Source organism: Erigeron canadensis, chromosome 9, assembly GCF_010389155.1.
Source record: "Erigeron canadensis isolate Cc75 chromosome 9, C_canadensis_v1, whole genome shotgun sequence".
Lineage (NCBI taxonomy): Eukaryota > Viridiplantae > Streptophyta > Magnoliopsida > Asterales > Asteraceae > Erigeron > Erigeron canadensis.
The window spans coordinates 24134383-24153710 of NC_057769.1; the positions used below are offsets into that span (position 1 = coordinate 24134383).

Below are 19328 nucleotides of genomic sequence, written 5' to 3' on the forward strand. Positions count from 1 at the left end.
CGGACAATGAAGAGGCATGCCACTGAGTCCAATCACCACTGCTGTTAAAAAAAAAAAAAATTCGAAATGTGTTTAGTGTTCGTCTGACAATTTTGATGTGTCATTTTTGGTGTTTTCCCAAAAAACCAAAATAATAACATGAGTGATGTCTCAAGCATGGTTTCAAATTTATATTATTATGATAGTTAGAAGTTTCTTCTTACTAAAACGATTAAGGTGGTTTTTTGCTTAGAGAATACACTTTAGATGGCTTTCCACACGTTTAACATGTTTATCATTTGATATTTTTGTTTGCCCTATTAGAGATAATATGTAACCTTAAACGGTACCCCGGTGACCTCTAAATGATCTGATATCATGGTGTTTAAACAAATATATGTTACCAAAACATTCTAAACTACATAATCACTTTCAAAATGCACATTTAAATACCCCTCGACGTCTCTTAGGTTTGTCGTCAGCAACTGTTGTTTCCCGCGTGGCATGCACCATAGAATTTATAAAAACCCCTCGACGTGTCTTTAGCTGATGCAAATGGTGTGGTCTCTTTTCTCTATGAAGACTGACATATCATGAGTCTCTTCTGTGATAACCCAATTTTTTCTTTAGCACCCAGTTGCTTTGTTCGGCCCAGAAAAGCCGAGAAGGCTGCTGATGAGGCAAAAGCTCGATTTGGACACATTGATGGGGATCATCTCACACTTTTGAACGTATATCACGCTTACAAGCAAAATAGTAAGTTACCTATTCTCATGTTTTATATTGTCTTTTATCTACTATTAAAACACACTTGATATAATGTTACCGATTATTGTTCATATTATGTTATTTTAGATGAAGGTCAATCATGGTGCGATGAAAACTTTGTGAATCGGAGCGCACTTAAGTATGCTGATAATGTGAGGGAGCAATTAGCTCGTATTATGTCCCGGTTTAACCTCAAGTTATGCAGCACGGATATTATCAGCCGGGATTATTACATCAACATCAGAAAAGCTATGCTAGCAGGGTATTTTATGCAGGTTGCCCATTTGGTAGCAGTGGACAATATCAGACTGTGAAAGACAATGAAGTATGTGTCCGTTTCCTTGAGTTCTTTATTGTTTTTTGGGTGAAACGTGGTCGGATTGGAAAGTGTAAACTTATATCAATATGTCCTGAATATACAGGTGGTTCACTTGCACCCATCAAATTGTTTGGACCACAAGCCTGAATGGGTGATATACAATGAGTTTACAAGCAGGAATTTCATTCGTACCGATACAGATGTTCGTGGGGAATGGTTAGTCATTTTCCCTAAATTGATGTTTGGTTTTGTTTTTTAAATTGATTAGATGATGATTGCAGGTTGATGTTACAATGATCCGTTTTTAATGTTTGGTGTAAACTTTTATTCCTATGTTTTATCCTATGGGGGCTGAATAATTAATTGCTTTTTTTAAAAAAATGGTCTCTAATCATCTTTATCTTTGTATATACTAAATGGCAATTGACCTAATAGCTTATTAACCAATTATAGCTCTCGATTTATCAAATTAAAAATTGATGATGTCATTTATGGTTTTATTTTTTACAACTAATTTTGAATTACATATATTTAATTTTAACTTTCATGTCATAAAAAATCCGTGTATTTGACACGGGTCTAAATATAGTATATATACCAAAAGGCTGAGCATTGTATTTGATTCTGCTACTATAAATACCTAAAGCACGTCCAAACACTTCAATGCATCTTTTCTTGATAACCTAGTATAATCATGTAATAGTTCATTCTAATTTATTTGTGTCTCTTACCTTCAGGATTGTTGATATCGCCCCACACTACTATGATCTTGAGAATTTCCCACAATATGAAACGATACGCGTTTTGGAGAAGCTCTACAAGAAAAGGGAAAAAGACAAGGAGGAGACCCTCAACGGCCTTTCTCGCTTAAAGCACGTCCAAACACTTCAATACATTTTTTCTTGATAACTTATTATATTCATGTGACAGCAGTTTTATTCTGTTTTGTTTGTGTTTTTTATCTTCAGGATTGTTGATACAGCCCCACCCAGTGAACCTGAGAACTTCCCACAATGTGAAGAGAAATGTGTTTTGGAGAATCTTTACAAGAAAGGGGAAGAAGGCAAGGAAGAGACTCTTGAGAGCCTTTCTCGCCGGATGGACCATGTGGAGGAGATTTTGGCATTGTTGATTGAGCAGCAGTGCCACGCATATCAGCGTAGGGATGGCACGAACGGGTAATGGCGCTGATATCCTTTGCTTGTTACCGTGTCCGTGGGATTACATATTTTGCCCATGCATGTTACCTGCAGATATCCTGTTTACGTGTAGATCCACGGATTTATCATGAAACCCTATGGATTTGTTTCATGTGATTAATGTGTTATTGGGGATTACGATGTTTAAAAAATATATCACAAAATTTATTATATTAGTCGCTATTATTAAGTTGAAATATCAATATGTACAAATTAACTTTCGGTTAACAACTAACCAATTATATCAAAAATAACATAAATTGCCAATGAGGTGGAGCATAGAGGTTTTCTCTAGCATTAGCTAGTTTCTTTCAGAACGGTAGTGGGACTTCCACCGCCAGTCATGCCCTCAGATTGACTGTGCTGGTGACGTGGTCAATCTCTACCGGACGATAAAGAGGCATGCCGCTGAGTCCAATTACCACTGTTGTTCAAATAAAAAAAAAATTGTTTTTAGTTCAATGGCATCAAAAATAGCATAAATTGTTCTCTAGTTCAATGGCATGAAGATTTATGAATAAGTAATAAATAAATAGAATTCACAAGGTGGTTCGGGATGGAAAAAGTACCTTGTTTTGGTCGGATACTCGGATATATGGCTTTGAAATTAGTCGCTTGCTGTTCAATTTTTACGGCGGTTTTCTTTGGAAACTACTTTCTAAACAAGCTTTAGTTGCCAATAGATGGAATGGGGATACTCTTTGTTGGTCTTGGAGTAGTAATATTCGTGGTGGTAAGGAAGAAGAATTAATCAATCAGACTTTTAGTTGTGTTTCTCAAGTCACAATTGTTGATACGCCAGATAGTTGGAGATGGTCTTGTGCCGGTGTAGCTGAATTCTCAGTTAGTGGAATCCGTAAACATATTGACTCTATTTCTTTGCCATCCTATCATGTGGCTACTAGATGGAATAGAATTGTTCCCAACAAGGTTAACATTAATGCTTGGAGGGTTATACATGATCGTCTCCTAACTAGATGCAACCTTTGGCTGAGAGGTATTCATAGCACTTCAATTATTTGCCCCTCTTGTAGTAATGGAATTGAGACTTTATATCACTCATTGGTTGAGTGTCGAATTGCTCCAAAAGTTTGGAGTTCCATGTGCAAATGGCTGGACATCACTATTCCTCTCCATCTTGATTTCGTGGACATTCTTTAGTTTGTGGACGGGAATTACAAACGTAGACAAACGAAACAGATTGTTCTTACCATAATTTATTATGTCACTTGGTGGAAGTTCTGGAGGTTTCGGAATGATGCTATTTTTTTTTTACTCGATCATCAATCACTCTTACTTTTGGTTGTCTAGCAGGTTCAAGAAGCAAAGCTTTTCATGGGAGGATTGGTTGAAAACCAGCTCTTATTTATGACCGAAAAGTGCCCAGATAGATGATCTCATGGAGTTCATTCTTTTAATCATGAACCACTCTTACTGGTTTGCATCAATGATTGGAGGTTTTAATAATTTTATGCATCTCATGTTCGTGAGATAAATTTATTTTTCTTTTGTTTTATTTCTAGATTGTAAATGTGCATTTTAGCTTCTAGTATCTTGCATTCTTGCTAGTGGTTATTTTTTTTATTTATTTTTTTTTAAACATTCAAATTTTATTTGATAAAGCAAAGCATCTAGCGAGAGGCTCGGCGGAATAAGATTTACAAAGTAACCTCAACAAGAGGTCATGGTTGTAAAACTCCTCCGAGTCGGTCGAAAACCCAAAATAAACACCTGACTTCTCACCTTGCCGAGTTGAGTCCGAGTCATAAGTTCTCTTACCTTGATACGCACAAAATGATGATAAAATGTGATCCTATCAACTAATCATACGTTTAATTTTCAAGTTTTGAATTATTATGTTATCGTTTTTAAACAATTATGCTAAAATTTGTAGTTTGAAAGATATTTTTAAAGTTCTATACTTCTATTACATATAATTTCACAAATACTTATGTTTGTATGTAAAATTCCTATCCGAGTTCTCCTCGAGTTGAGTCCGAGTCTCCAAAAACTCCCGACTCCCACTCGCCGAGTCGAGTCCGAGTCACGAGTTCTCCAACCTTGCAAGAGGTACAAGACAATAACAAAATAAACAGGGGAAGTAAGTCATAGAAACAGGGATATCTGTTCGAGAGCCATTGAAAGGTGAGGCCCTTGATTTCCTTGAATGCGAAGCGAATGGAGGGGGTTTTGTTTGAGAAAATACAGTCGTTCCTCGTCTTCCAAATAATCCAACAGTGTGCTAGTGGTTATTACTGTATATTTTAATATATTCCATCGTTAAAAAAAATGAACGGATTGTAATCCAGGGATCGCGGGTTTATTTTCTCATTGCCATTCCAAAGCGCCACTGTAGATGTTTATGTTTGTTTCATTTTTGATTTTATATTATCTTTATATATTCAAGTTTATTTTCCCATTGCCATTCTAAAGCGCCACCATATATGTTTATGTTTGATTCACTTTTGATTTTATGTTATCTTTATATATTCAGTTTTAGGATTTTTTTTTTTTAACGAAAAAATAAAAAAAGAGTGACATGCAGTTTTAGTAGTTAACTAGATACTTATCCCGCGCGTTGCGGCGGGAAGTTGTAGATGCATTAGTACAAAAAGGTAAAGTTTCCGTTTACATAATGTAGATTACTATACATTGCAAAGCAGTTCAAAGATACATTGTATAACACCTACTATTCACAACGTTAACATGATAGCAAACAATAACCTAAAAATTATTTGTAAATCACATGAGGCCCAAATCAAATAACATAACAATTAATGAAGAAACCTAAAAATCTTTACAATTAAGAAGCAAGTACGTTATATAATTTTGTTTGTTTTGTTGATTGTATTAAAGAATTAAAGCCCTCCATGAGATTTAAACCTGCCGTTGTAACTGACATAGCATGAGTATATGAAGATATAACACAGATAACGTAATGATATAAATTAACAACGTAGGGTCAATATGTAACTTTATTCCAAATCTTGTATGTAATGGATATCATTGAATATGGAGAGTGATGTAGTAACAATAGTATAAGAATTATGGTGAAGTAAAAAGAAGATGCCAGACATAAAAAGGTAAATCAGGGAATGAAAGAAATTTAGATAAAAGTAGTTGGTTTTGCTGTGGGAACTTTCTAGGATTTAGAAGATGTACAATAAGCAAAGTAATATGTAAAGAGTAAAAGGTAACTGATAATGTACTTTAGGCATAGCAACTTGTAAAGAGTAAAAGGTAATTGATACTGTACTTTAAGTATAACAACTTGTAAAAGCATATAGATTTTTATCATTATGTAAATATGTATGATGTTTACAAAAACAGGTTAAAAAATAAAAAGATTATGTGACATGCAGTCCTCAAGTTTAGATAAAATTAGTCAAAAAAAATGGGAGGAAAAATGTCATAAGACCTTTACATGTGGTTAAACCTCTTCTACAAACTATGTACGTGGCATACTACGTAGTACGTACCCACTTACATAGTTACACGTGATGTTTGTCATCAAAAAGCAGATCTATGTAAACACATAAAAGGTTAACTACCATCAATGAGACCAATAACGGGGACATAACAATAGTAACATTGTCAAGGTGAATTGAAGTGTTCCGCACAAAGTGATAAATAGAAGTAAATCAATTTTTTTTTAAATGGCTTTTTCCAACCAAATAAGGTTCTTAAATAATTTGATCAGTTTCAAACATCAATAAATATGATGTATACATTTACAAATACGACTTAAAAACCCAAAAAAGGCCTAAATAGTTAAACATTTTACTAATCATCTGTTTATTTCCATCACAAACTTGCCGTTCAAAAAAAAAAAAATTCCCATCACAAACTTTCTTTTATAGCTCCACAAAATTAAAAATTACACGTTAAATTTAAGCTTATCAATAACTGTGGTCTAGCAGTAGTCACCGAACCACAAGTAACATTTGCCAAAGAACTTTTATGCTTCTAAATCAACTGTAGTTACGATGCTAGAAAAAAAACATCGTTCATAACATTGAGATGTTTTACATTACGTCAAAAATACAACTTAAAAAGCGAAAAAAACCTCGCTCTTTGTGACAGTAGAAACCGTAATTTATAAGTTTCATGGCCAATAATTATTGCAAAAAAGAATTTAGTTCTCTCAAATCCCTTTAAAATCTCAACATCATCCATCGGGCATGTACCAACAGCTAGCAATGTAGTAGACTTGATCCAACACAGTATCCTCATACTCCCAGGAACCAAAAACCAGGAATAACACTTTCCACTCGCTAGTTTAGTAAACGTTAGAAAATTTAAAAAATCAGACTTACTTCGTGTTTTGGTTTTGCTTCTGTTTCTTGGGGTCCAAGGCGGCTAACCCTACACCTAGCCCAACTGGTGCCTGACCCTGTTGCTCCGTTTTGGCTGGCTCAACAGGAGTGGCCCCATTAGTGTTGTCGCTGGAGGTGTTTTCAGGTGTCATGCCAGAGTTAATAATGTTGAGAAGTTGGGTAAGTGGTGGCATAGCCTGGACTGGGACACCATGTGGCCGGATTACTAGACCCCTGGCGGCAGCTTTCTTCCTTGCTTCCGTCACAGCACGGGCAGATCTTTCATCAACACCCCTACCACTCCGATTTTCACCGCCAACTGCACTATTGTTGCCGCCATTACCTGAAGCACCCGCAACAGATGCTGCTTGGAATGCTTGTACCAAATCAGGATGAGCCTGTACAAACAAACACCAGTGGTCAATGAAACAATTTGAAATTTTGATCGAAGAACACCTGTCAAAGTATGTGATGGGGTTTGTGACTACCTTTAAAATATCTAATGCTGCTTGAGCAGTAACAGCTTGTCCTTTCTGCTTTTGTGCTGCCAACTGTGAAAACAGTATCATAAAAAAGAAAAAATATTTAATAGTTATATTTGAAGCCAGTCAACAAAATGAAAGAAACGTATGGTTACCTGCGCTTCCCGCAATTTAAAAGTTTTCATCCAGTTCTGCGAGTCACGAGTCCTCGAGTCATCCTCTCCGAGTTGCTTTACAAGTATTTCATACGTCTTCTTTTCATGCTGTGCAGTAAAATGTTTACCAATGAATAAAATACTAATAATATGGTATTACAAAATTTTACAACTTCTAGAGTACAATTATGTAACATGCCTGATGAGAGAGCTTGTAGGCACCAACACAGTTGAATGCAATTGCAAGTGCATGATAGCATACAGCAGTTTGTATATGCTCTTCACCCAAAAGTCTCTCATTCTTTTTTAATGCTTCTTGTAAATATCTAAGAGCCGTATTCATATTTCCTATATCTTGATACATCATAGCAACATTAATATATGTTGCAGCAACATCAGGATGATCTGGGCCAGATGACAGGCTTAATAGAAGCAGTGCACGGGACATGTGTCGCAATGCAAGTTCTGATTGGTTAAGTCCATGATAAAACAGGGCCATGTTCCCATAGCTGCAAAAATTGCAAAAAGTAAAAATGTAATCGCATGAAATTATTTTTGATGTATTCTAGATTTATATATAGAATGCAAAAATGGCACCTGTGAGCTGTGTCAGGGTGGTCAAGACCAAGGCACCGTTCATTTATAATAAGTTCCTTGTGCTGCTGCATGATGGCCGCAGCCATGTCTCCGGCATGATAAAGAACCATCGCTAGGTAACTATATGAAGCACAATTAAATAAAGTTAGGTTAATCTTTTATTCTTTAGTTACAACAAAAATGACCATTTCATAACTTTCAACAAATCTTACAAGGAGATGTCTAGAAGAAGCAAAACTCTGATAACTAGAGTTTGCAGAACAAACGGGTAGGGTAACAGGTCAAACAGATATGGTCAAAGCAGTACTTTGTTCACGTAGATGTCGGTTCGTATCAACATGCGAACACTTTTATGTTTAAAGAACTTTAACTTTTAAGCTACAATTTATATATTAACTATGGTCAATAAACCTGTATTGTTACAGATAGTGTGCCTAAAAAATACAAACCGGGTGACTTTCAACTGATTCACCGAATACCCTGTTAGCTTAATTAATATTTTTACCCGTTTGATCCTTCACCAATAAACTTAAGCCAAAATAAGCAATGATAAGTAAATGGTTGGGGATAGTCACTTCACTTATACTAAAAAGTGTCAAAATAAAAATTTATTATTATTCGGCTTTCAAGGAAAAATCATACCGGCAACAGTTAGCAACCTCACGATGCATTGGACCCGTGACCTGCATTGCATAAGTGGACAAAACAGAAAACAAAATCACTTAAATGGACACGGGATAATATTCGACTACACCCACCACGAGAGTACGAGACTACATGGATTACAACGCATACCTGCTGAAGTATGGTAAAAGCTTCTGTAAATAAAGTGTATGCTTCGTTAAGCATTCCCTGAAAGTATGTAGCAGCTGATTACATAAAGAACAAATTCGTGCAATCTGAACCATATAAGCATAGTGGTTGACTCAAGATTTTACTTCTCAGATTTTATATGCAGAATTATACCAGACATAAGTGATTTTGAATTCATTTAAACGACAAACTTTTATATGATAAAATTCAAACAATAGAACTCTTTTTCTACTTTCAATTACACAGTCATAAAATGCTTATTAGAAAACTAGAGTATCATTTTTTAAAAAGGTTCAATAATCATATTTAACAAACTATCAAACAATCAGAAACCATTTTCACTAGTTATACCCAACCCTCCCAACCTGTTCTTTTTACCACCGCTTGATAACATATGTTACTAACCTCAGCCAACTGGACTTTTCCTGTTTCAACCAACTCCTTTGCTTCTTGACATACAGGTATTGAATGCTTCACTACAGGTTGAAGATTCAATATGTCGGATGTTTGGAAAGGTGTTCCCGCACTAAGATCATACTTTTTGGCAGCTATGGTTACCCCCACCTGTTACACAATTTAAAAAAAATAGATACCATTAAGATAGAAGAGAAATTAGTTGTTGATAACAATACAAATAAACAATAATGTTTACCTTCAAACAAAGATTGCGAATAACTGAAATCTTCTTCACAAGAGACCTTGCGTCCTCCGGCAATTCAAACTGCAAACAATAAACACATATTAGAAACAACATAATAATAAAACTAGGAATTAAATTACTCTCAAAAGAATAAGATTCCATTACCTGATATTTAGCTTTTGAAAATTCGAAGATGTCAGACCACAAACTTTCAGAGCTGAGATTCAGACAGGAAGCTTGTTTTTTAGTAGTAATGCCGACAACTTTCGACCTTGAGTGCCCCTTTGTTGATTTTCCTGAAGCTTGATTGCCCACAATGTCCTGTTACACATTTTGTTTACTATTTTAGCCTGTGAAACTTGTACATTTGAATTCCAACGTATATCTTTCACTGAGACGTTAGGATTTGATTGGTTAATGACAAAGGTATGTCTTGAAGCAACAAAAACAGATTTTTCAGAATGTATGAGTGATGGTTGACCTTCTTCTGGTTTTTTGACTGTGTGTTATTACCAACACCTTTCCCAGATGCTGCCTGGCAATCTCCAAACAAACAATTAAAAAAATGTGCAACTGCATGTCCAATGTCATGATCTGCTGCATCTCTCAAGATGTCCTGTATAACCAAAGAAAAATCAATCACATAATTTAATTTAAAGACATAAATACACAAGATATTATGATTATACCTATCAATAAGAAAATATATAAAACACTAGATTAACCTTAAGGATATGTTTTGCACATCTAACGATGATCTCATTCGAGCAAAGATCCCATAAATGAGGCAAGTGCTTTGTTCCATTAGCTACCTAAGAACAATGATAAAACCGGTGATTTGTAATTCAAATATAATATTATCTTTATATATTCAGAAAATTTATTGCTCTTACTTTGCCAATATATCGAACATTAACTCCATGGGCATGTAGTGCTTCAGTGAGTGTCTGGCCATCCATTGGTGAAACTTCAAGTGTGCAAAGATCTTGTATGAATTTTGGAAGCACGGTATCCTTTAAATATGAACTGACCTTCCGTACACTTTCTTCATCGGCAGCAATCTCCTGTTAATTTCCAAAACAGCAGATGTAAAGAAAACTGGGTAGATTACGCTCCATAACATAAATATGCGATAACTTGAATAATTGGGACAAGGGGGATTTAGATTTTTTGGTTGTTTAAAGTTTTGAACCAGATAACAAGCTTTTTATTATTTGGAAGACAGCAAGTATTTGAGAGAAAAGCAAGAGAAGTAAAAAAAAAAAGTTGTCTACTCAGATACAAACAGGAAACAGCCATAATCTGCTTTAAAAAAAATTAAAACTGATTATGATAACTACAAGTCGTGGTAACCGGGAAATTAATTTGAGAACACAAATCCAAACACTTCACTAAGAAGTAACAATATTACCTCAGGACTGCCAGCCAACTTGAACTCGGTAAAGACATTAGGATTAAACCTTATATCCTCGGATTTATGTGCCACCTCAGCAGTCTTAGATCCTGATTCTTCAACTACTGTTTTAGCATCTCCCGAATCATGCTGCATAAAAAAATAGTAATTATTGCCTACCATTCCATAAAGTAAGCATAAATCAAACCCCTGGCTCTTAAAAAATTGAAAACGTCGAATGAACAAAAAAGGTAGATATTTACCTGATTAGCATCAGAGGTTACTGCTTTTTTGGCAGTTTCGGTTAGACTTTCTTGCTCAACATTGTCAACAGTAGAAGAGTCTGCAGATGCAGATGTTTCCTGCGTCTCGTGCTTATCTTTTGAACTCTTTGCTGCTTCAGCCTTCTCACATACACCACACAAATATAAAAATGAGCCAAAATTATCTGAAAACTATTTGTACTGTTCTACATGTACAAAATTAATACCTGGCAAAAGGCGGTTATTAATTCTGGTCTCAAGATACAGAACTTGGAATTTGTTCCTGTATAATTTGCATCACGTGGAGTGACTCTCATTAAGTCCAATAGATAGTGCCTGCACATCATAAGTTTACACAGTCAGCATATAAGTTAAAACAAAATAAAAGTATATAATAGTCACCAGAAATCACCTATCATCACTTCCAACAATGCCCTTGCATTCAACTGGTGCAGCTATTTGGAAAATATTTCCTGATCCATCAAGAACTGTGTGTTCCTTTACTCGCAGGCGTTTTGAAGCTTCCAGTACCTAGCGTCAGATTTGGTTCAGCTCAATGTTGCAAAATGTACACATAGAAGTATTACAATTCAAAAATTAATCCGCAATGCACGTAGATAGAAGATAGTTTCATTGGAATGGCATATACTAAAACATAAAAACAATGAAAAGCGACCAACATTAAGTAAAATCTAATTCTTGCTGACCTTTGCATGGAAATCTTGATTCCAGCAAATCTTCTTGCCATTGTCAACAGACCCATACAGAAGGGAATCAGATTTGTCACCTTGTAATATTCCCGGTAGAACACTCTGGGAGAAGATAGGACAACGAATTAGAATTGCAGCAAAAACAAAACTAGTAAACATAACAAACAAGTTTGATTTAAAAGATTAAACTATTAGTAAACAATATAATATAATGAATTATGTACACACCAATACAAATATTAACATTTTAGAGAATAAGTGTTCCAATATCCCTCCCCACACAAAAATTAATGTTTTGCTTAGATACCCAGCCTTGCCATTTTGATACCTATATATTCAATCACTCAGATAGTAAAATAGATGAAGCATATACGCACTTGTGCTACTACTCTATGACCTCTGTAATCAACAATGGCCATGGCAAGATTATACAATCCAGGAACATCAGCTTCTTGGTATGCTTTGGTGCCTTTTAGATCATTATTGGAAGATGCATATGTGGCTTGTTCACTTTCGGCCAACTGTGCCTCAGTAGGTGCAGAAGAACCCTCCTCCACGGCAGCATTGACATTGTGATTCTCGCCGGACTTGTCCCCATTCACCCTGAGCGCTCCACTGGATATTTTGCTCAACATCTTCTCAGTAGAGCTCAAGTTTGAATCTAATGCCTGCTTCCTAGATAACTGCTCGAGATCCGCATCAACAGCAAAGCTGAAGAATATGTTGTTGTGAACGTACCTATAACCAGACACAGACTTGTTAACAGATGATAAACATTAAAGTTAGGTTGTCTAAACATTTAATCGTAGATGGTAACTTTCAATTCATTAATAGGAAAATAAATACGGTAACATATTAAAACAGTAAAAGTGGCCTTAAGTAAACACTTGCATCATCCCATATCTTACTGAGTAAAGGATATAACATTGCTTTTCAAATATCTTTTTGTAATCATATTCATAAAACTGATAATATACAAAAATATTTTAATGGACAAAAGGTGCTCATGGGTCAGGCCAATTTGGCCTAATTTAAAAACGAACATAGAGGTTACTTTGAACCTGACCCATTAAACAACACTCCAGACGCACTTACTTCGCCACCTCCATTTTACATGCAGCATCAATGAAGAGCAATAATAGCATGTTCCATCCTACTTACATGTGAAAGCATTCTGGATCAGTTGGATTAATTGGTGGAATGCATCTGCTGATGACTCCAATAGCACCACTTATTGCAGCATCAACGAAATCAGATGAAACCTTATAAAGAGCTCTATCTCTCAAAATCCTACATAGAACAACCTCCCAATCAAAAACCAAATACGACCAAGACAAGAAAAAACAATAACAAAATATACCTTTCTTGAGGGCTTGAATGAGGAAACTCTCTACAAGATTGTAATTCCTCGTTCCAGTCTCTTTGCATACCGATTAATTCACTCCCAAAAGAGAGAGTAAGTGAATTTTCTGCTCTTGCTGCATCACGTCTATGTTCTAAATAATGCAACCAAAAAATTAGTAATAACAGTAGAAACAAAAACTACTAAACATGGGGAACACAGTAAATTACCAGGAACAGGAGACAATCCAAGCCATGAATTTGGAGGCAACAATGACTGGATGTTTTCAAAGGGATGAGCAGAAGCCTTCCGTTCCAACATTTCGCGAAAAGCTTCAATTATAGGAAAAGAGTTACACAACAATTCAGATGATGAGACACTATAGATTGACGTTTTCCAATGAAAAATGCTTATTTACCTTTCTTGAACTTAGAGCTAATCTTCTGCAAAAGTCCAATCAAGGTAGTTGCTTCAGATGCAGCTTTAGTCGGTTTTGGGTCAAGAATATTTCCAGAGCTTGAATTAACATAAAATGTCGTTGTGGTTCCAGTTATACAATATCTGCTGCCTTCCAATGTGACCACATCCAGATATATTAAGTCCCCAACAAGCCTAAACATCAAAATAGAACACATCTTGAAAAGATTTTAATAAAATAATTTACTTCAATGTATTTTTAGTGTAAACAAACCTTCTGTAGCTTGGGGGAGGGTTGAAGGATGAAAACACAATACTTTCTACGCATTTAATCTCTTTAGAAGGAGAAGACAGCAAACTTGTAAGTGAACCAGAGACGTCTTCCATAAAACCCAAGTTCTCAAGCTCCAAAACCTCAGTTTTTGCCGGTTCTAAAGACATGTTTCAAATAATCGGTCAAAGAACTACTTACAGAGAAACATAAAATATAATAGAATAATATTCCCGGGCAACAACCTCCTGAATTTGCAGCTGCATTCTGCCCCATCTCATGTTGCAATGCAAGTGAAGTTGATAATGAGGAGTGCAATGTTGATAATGAAAGCAATTCTCTGGTACGGTGGACATGTGCCCGGATAGATCTATCGTCATATAGAGCTGCACAAATTTAAATTAGTAACCTCATAAATGTTAAAAAAGTTATCGAAAAAGCCTACCAATTAGTCTGATCAGAAGATTTAAGACAAGAAAAAAAATGGTAAATTGGTAATGATATTTGGTTAAACTGAAACAATCTGCTCTGGAAAGATTAGATTATTTAATAAATAACTAATGTTGCCCACGACTACAGACGTTTATTTCAATAACAAACTTCTTTCAACAAAATTAGCTTGAAAGTTTTATGCACTAAAATACACTTTCGATTACTTCTGGTAAATTGAAGAGTTGACTTTTTAGCTATATTTATTTGAACCGTTAAAGATAAATATGACCAAGACCAATCTATTCATAAGTAAATGGGTAAACTTGTAACCTCTATTATCATGCATTGCTCCTAAAGGCTAGTAAGGAAAAAGTGTGTTACATACCTGCAATCATCTCTAAAGAGCAGTCTCCAGAAGTGATGTCAGCAACCTCAGAAATTTCATGGTAATCTTCTAAATGATGGGTTGCCCCATCCTTGGTGTGCAATAACAAGTCATAGCAAGTAAAGAAGCATGTCTCAGGAGCATCAAGAAGAAATTGCCTAACGTCCATAACAGAATCACTTGGACTTAACTGCGAATTTAACAAATGTTAATAACTGTAATGTAATGCAAAGCTAAAGCTAAACCAATAACTACTTAGAAAAAAGTACAGTCAAGATAGCTTACTTGCAACTCAAGCTTTTCACCAAATTGTGTTTTGACAGGAACAGGGAAAAGATGAATGTCACCTGCGACAAACAATACAAAATCCACACTAGACTAAGTGAAACCAAGAAATAGGAAAAACTAATAGACCTAACTGTTCTGTAATAAGAATAGTGTAACTCATACAATCTATCAATACTCTAAAACAATCACATAGAAAAAATATCGGATGTCAAAGATGCATGAAAGAAAAAAACTGTTCAATATGACATGCTAGAATAATTTTATCGCCTTCTCCCTTAAACCACAAGCTTGTGCTTGCTCACTATCATTATTGCTAATATATTTACTTGAAATTGTACTTTCTATCTATCTGTAACGTATATGAATATATGATGTACAAACATAAAAACATGCATACATTACATTCATAACCAAATGTGTGCATCATGGTTATCGTATATCATAATCATCCTTCATGCATAACAAAAAATTTACTTTTAACTCCACCTATGTTCATTCATTATTAAAAAGCTTGTGGCATTAATCTCAAACACTCAACGATGATATGATACAAACAACAGAAGATTCTTTACCTTGCTTAACCTGGTTCTCTGAACTTGCATTTTCTGGCTCCTTGACCTCCGGCTGTGCATTTACTGTCTCAGGCAAAGGCGGAACCCCATTAGCATCGACCTTCTGTTCTTCAACAACAGAGTTAACGTTTTCTTTCGGATGACCATTCGACGCAACTACCTGTTGAGTCGCATTTGTGGCCGCATTCGTGGCAGCGTTTTGTGACCCTTTCTTATTCCGCCCTCTACTCGATTTCCCAGCCATATCTACTCTCCAAACACCTAAACCCTCAACACAAATAAACATAATCAATACAAACCATATCAAAAACCAACATAAGCACAATACTAATACAATACAATTATCATAAACAAAAAATTCATTTCATAAGAGTTCACAATATATACATATACAACATACAAATACACATATATGTATATATAGATACAGAACAAATATAAAGATATATATATATATATGATAAAACATAAAAAAGATTCAAACCCACAAAATATTAAGCAAAACCCAGATGAATAAACATTGATATATAGATAAATATGAAGAAAGATAAAAGCTTTAAGGAAAACTAACCTGTATTTGATTGAAATCAGATGATAGAAAGCAGGGGAAATCTTTCAAGATAAAATAGGGACTGGAAAAAGGGTTTAAGAAATTGAGAGAAGAGAATTGAGGGTGTTGTGTGGCGGCCGAAAGAGAGCGAGCGTGTGATGAGGTGTGTGTATGTGTGTGTGTATAATAATCTTTTTATTTTAATTTTTATTTATGTTATGTTCATTCAATTGGGTGAAATAATCTTTGTGACCATTTGCTCGATTTTGTTAACTTTTAGGTCATTGGCCACATGGTCTCAATTTGTAAATTTAGTTTCTCTAGGAAAAAGTTAGTACAATCTTTTTGGTAGTGGAAAGTTTTTATTTACAAAAATGAAATTGGAAGATGTCCATGAAAAAGAAATGCAATATTTTAAAGTCGATATTTTAGTTAGAATTGGATTATTAGGGGCAAGGGTGTAATCGGCTTGTTTTATTGGTAAAAACCATCGGCAAGCATCGGCAATTTGGCAAAGCTATAACACGTGCATCGGCTTGTATCGACAAGTTTAATCAGCAACTTTTGGCAAGGTATGTCGTCTAGTTTTAGTCGATGGAAGTGAACATTGGGGCCTGATATGTGAGCGTTGGGAGCGGGTTTTTTTTTTGGTCAAAAGTGACCGTTTTTTTTTTTAAATTTTGGCTTGGCAAGAATTGGCACAAATTGGCAAAAAAAAAAAAAAAAAAAGAATAGCACTACACCCTCAACATTGGCAAGGATCGGCTAAGATTGACAAGTTTTTGGCTAAATCCATGCGTCAAGCTCCTAATGGTTAGTTTTTTGCCAAAACTTGCCAAATTGCCAAAACATTGGCACTACACCCTTGCCCTTTAAATCCGTTTTCATAAAAATGTTATTAAAGTTAGTACGAACTAAGAAAAATGTTGTAAAATTCACTAATATTTAATACTAAATAATTATAACTCAACAAAATTATGAAAGTTGTGGTTAAAACAAACAGTTATTTTTTTAACTAATAATAATAATGTGCATCATGATAATTATGTATGTAATTAATTTAGGAAAATAATAAATCCTCATAAAAGTTAGCCTATAAATCCTTCTAAAACGATGAAAAGGTGACATGTGGTATCTACTCATTCTATTTTCTAATCTTGTCCCATGATTTTTTCATATGTCATCATCGAATAGTTAGAAGAATTAACCATTTTTCTTTAATTTAACTTAATTTTCACAAATGCAACTCAAATTTATATATAGTAGCAGATTACTCATACATAACAATAATGACGGACATAATATTTCGTTAGAATGTGCAATCTTTGTTATTATGCAAGTGTTTGTGCACACATGGATGATGTTTTTTAAAAGATAGGAAAAAAAATTATGGGTAAAGGATAGGAAGAAATATAATTACATTGAAAGAATATTTGAAAGCGATAGACGAATTGAAAGTTAGTTTATTAGTAAAAGTTATGGCCATCAACTTTAGGATGGGTGGTGGGGGTGACTGGTGACGTCAGCAGTGATGTGGCGGCTATAACAGCATGGCTATATTAATGTAAATGTAATATAGATAAAAGAGGTAGAGTAATTATTTAAGAGTTAAGGGTAAATGCTATGAATTACATTTATTAATAATAGTATAGATATTTCAAGTTAATATTATAAGTATTTCAAGTGTAAATTTTTTAAATAATAAATGAAAAGAGAGAAACATTTTGGAGTTATCAACAACTTAATTGAGAAAAATATATTATAGAGTAAATTAAATTTTTCGTCTCTAAAGTTGGCACGTTTTGCACTTTTCATCCATTAAATGAAAAAATTACAATTTGGACCTTAAACTTGGCAGAATTTTGCAATCGACGTCCTTTGGCCATACGACGTTAAGTTTGAGCCGTTAAGTCCCACACGTGCAAAACACGTGAAGGACTAAAAGTGCAAAAGATGAGTAGTTCAGGGACGAAAACTGGAATTTATATTATATATTGTCATCATCTTCATCTTCTTTGGCTGAGTGGCCGAAAAATTCATCGGAAAACTTAAAATGTCGATATCTCACTCGTTTCTTCAAATTAGACCATGAAACCACCACCAAACTTCTTAAAATTAATTTCTGCACGAATCCTAACCAAAAGATTTTAGATTCAACATTTGCCGGAAAACTCAAAATCTCGCCGGAAAACCTAATACATGCATATATTATTGCAACTTTACATGTGTTCCACCACACATATTGTCCGACAAAAAAATGACACACTTGTTAGTTACTATAAAAAGAAAAAGAAAATAAACATAAACGCATGCATATGTATTGTACGTAAGAGAAATTCGGGGAGAAAAAAAATAGATCGATCGAGATGGGAGATTTCTCAGTATTTACTGTGAAACCGTTTCTCCAAAAAAACATGTTGTGGACAACATTCTGAGGTTGATCCGGAGCAGCCGGAGATGGCACTGGCTCCCCACTAAGTAACCTTCGAGTGTCAGTAAAACTTCTTGAGCTTGAAGGACAAAGATTTTCCATGGGTCCTTCCACACCTTCGAGTGCCAGTAAAACTTCTTGAGCTTCATCCACATCATTACGTTTATTAGGATCTTGAACCAGCATACCACTGCAAATAGCATTGCTATTAGTATTAGCGATATTCATACCTCATTCACATATAGTCATATATCTTTGACCTACATAAAGCAGCAAAAGCAAACTTTCTTATGATGCTCTGTTTTATGCCCAATTACTTTAGATGCTTTTTCTGATTTAAAATTTAGGTTTGATAAGCCATCTTACGAAATTATCATACTGGTAGTTTTCAATAGCCAAAACTTGATTAGGGCAGGCATTCCAATTTCTTTTGTAGTATATATATATATATATATATATATATATATTGTTAGGTCCAGATTCACTGGACTCGCTCCAGGCGTGACTACTGGAGCCCTCTGAAGATTTGTCCAGAAACTATGTGAAGACCAGTAAACAACTTACTTGTACAGGAATCTGGACTCCACCAGATTTATTCACTGGACTTCTCTCTAGTCAAAGATCATCTCACTGAAGAACATTCTCACTGAAGTCGAAGACTAAAGTCTGAAGAAAGAAGTCTGACAAAATAGCGGAGCTCACTAGAAGACTTACCAGATCTCCTGACTGGAGTCCTTGACAGTGTTCTAGACCTTACAAGTCTGAACACTGATTACGAGGAATTGACTTTAATGCCTTTACACGCTTTTATCCGGACAACCCTTTTGTCCTTTGTTAGAAGCCTTACACGCGTTTAAAGGTGGTTGGTTATTTACAAGACAAGTCACTTTCAAGTGACTTTATTCTTGTACTTTAATCAAAGCATTTAAGGAATTAAAGTAGTTTCCTTAAATGCTTGCAACCATATTTGTACGGCAAAAAGATATTTTAATATTCTTTTTGCCTA

At 34.9% G+C, this 19328-nt stretch overlaps 1 protein-coding gene and 1 pseudogene across 1 annotated transcript; one reads left to right on the plus strand and one right to left on the minus strand.

The window, feature by feature from the left end:
• Positions 1 to 3: 3 nt before the first annotated feature.
• Positions 4 to 2462, plus strand: LOC122581746 (annotated as a pseudogene).
• A 3793-nt stretch (positions 2463 to 6255) lies between these two features.
• LOC122580985 (clustered mitochondria protein) lies at positions 6256 to 16080 on the minus strand. The gene is made up of 29 exons (XM_043753130.1): positions 15913 to 16080; positions 15342 to 15602; positions 14767 to 14828; positions 14482 to 14671; positions 13910 to 14050; positions 13668 to 13824; positions 13395 to 13588; positions 13207 to 13308; positions 12995 to 13130; positions 12796 to 12924; positions 12012 to 12372; positions 11632 to 11736; positions 11337 to 11455; positions 11152 to 11260; positions 10925 to 11065; positions 10680 to 10811; positions 10162 to 10332; positions 9994 to 10080; positions 9750 to 9884; positions 9434 to 9589; positions 9281 to 9349; positions 9034 to 9192; positions 8611 to 8667; positions 8458 to 8498; positions 7816 to 7935; positions 7418 to 7727; positions 7219 to 7326; positions 7070 to 7132; positions 6256 to 6979 (listed from the first exon to the last, which is right to left on the minus strand). Exons 2-29 carry the CDS (start codon positions 15583 to 15585, stop codon positions 6578 to 6580), a joined length of 4200 nt encoding a protein of 1399 aa, XP_043609065.1. The 5' UTR covers positions 15586 to 15602; positions 15913 to 16080; the 3' UTR covers positions 6256 to 6577.
• Between the last annotated feature and the right edge of the window lie 3248 nt (positions 16081 to 19328).

Excerpts from the sequence above, each read along its gene's own strand:
- LOC122580985 (XM_043753130.1), bottom strand. The coding sequence starts at position 15,585 with ATGGCTGGGAAATCGAGTAGAGGGCGGAATAAGAAAGGGTCACAAAAC. Across the intron at positions 7,936-8,457 it reads GAGGTTGCTAACTGTTGCCG|TTACCTAGCGATGGTTCTTT; the intron begins GTATGATTTTTC and ends TGCTTCATATAG. Across the intron at positions 7,327-7,417 it reads CCTACAAGCTCTCTCATCAG|CATGAAAAGAAGACGTATGA; the intron begins GCATGTTACATA and ends TTTACTGCACAG.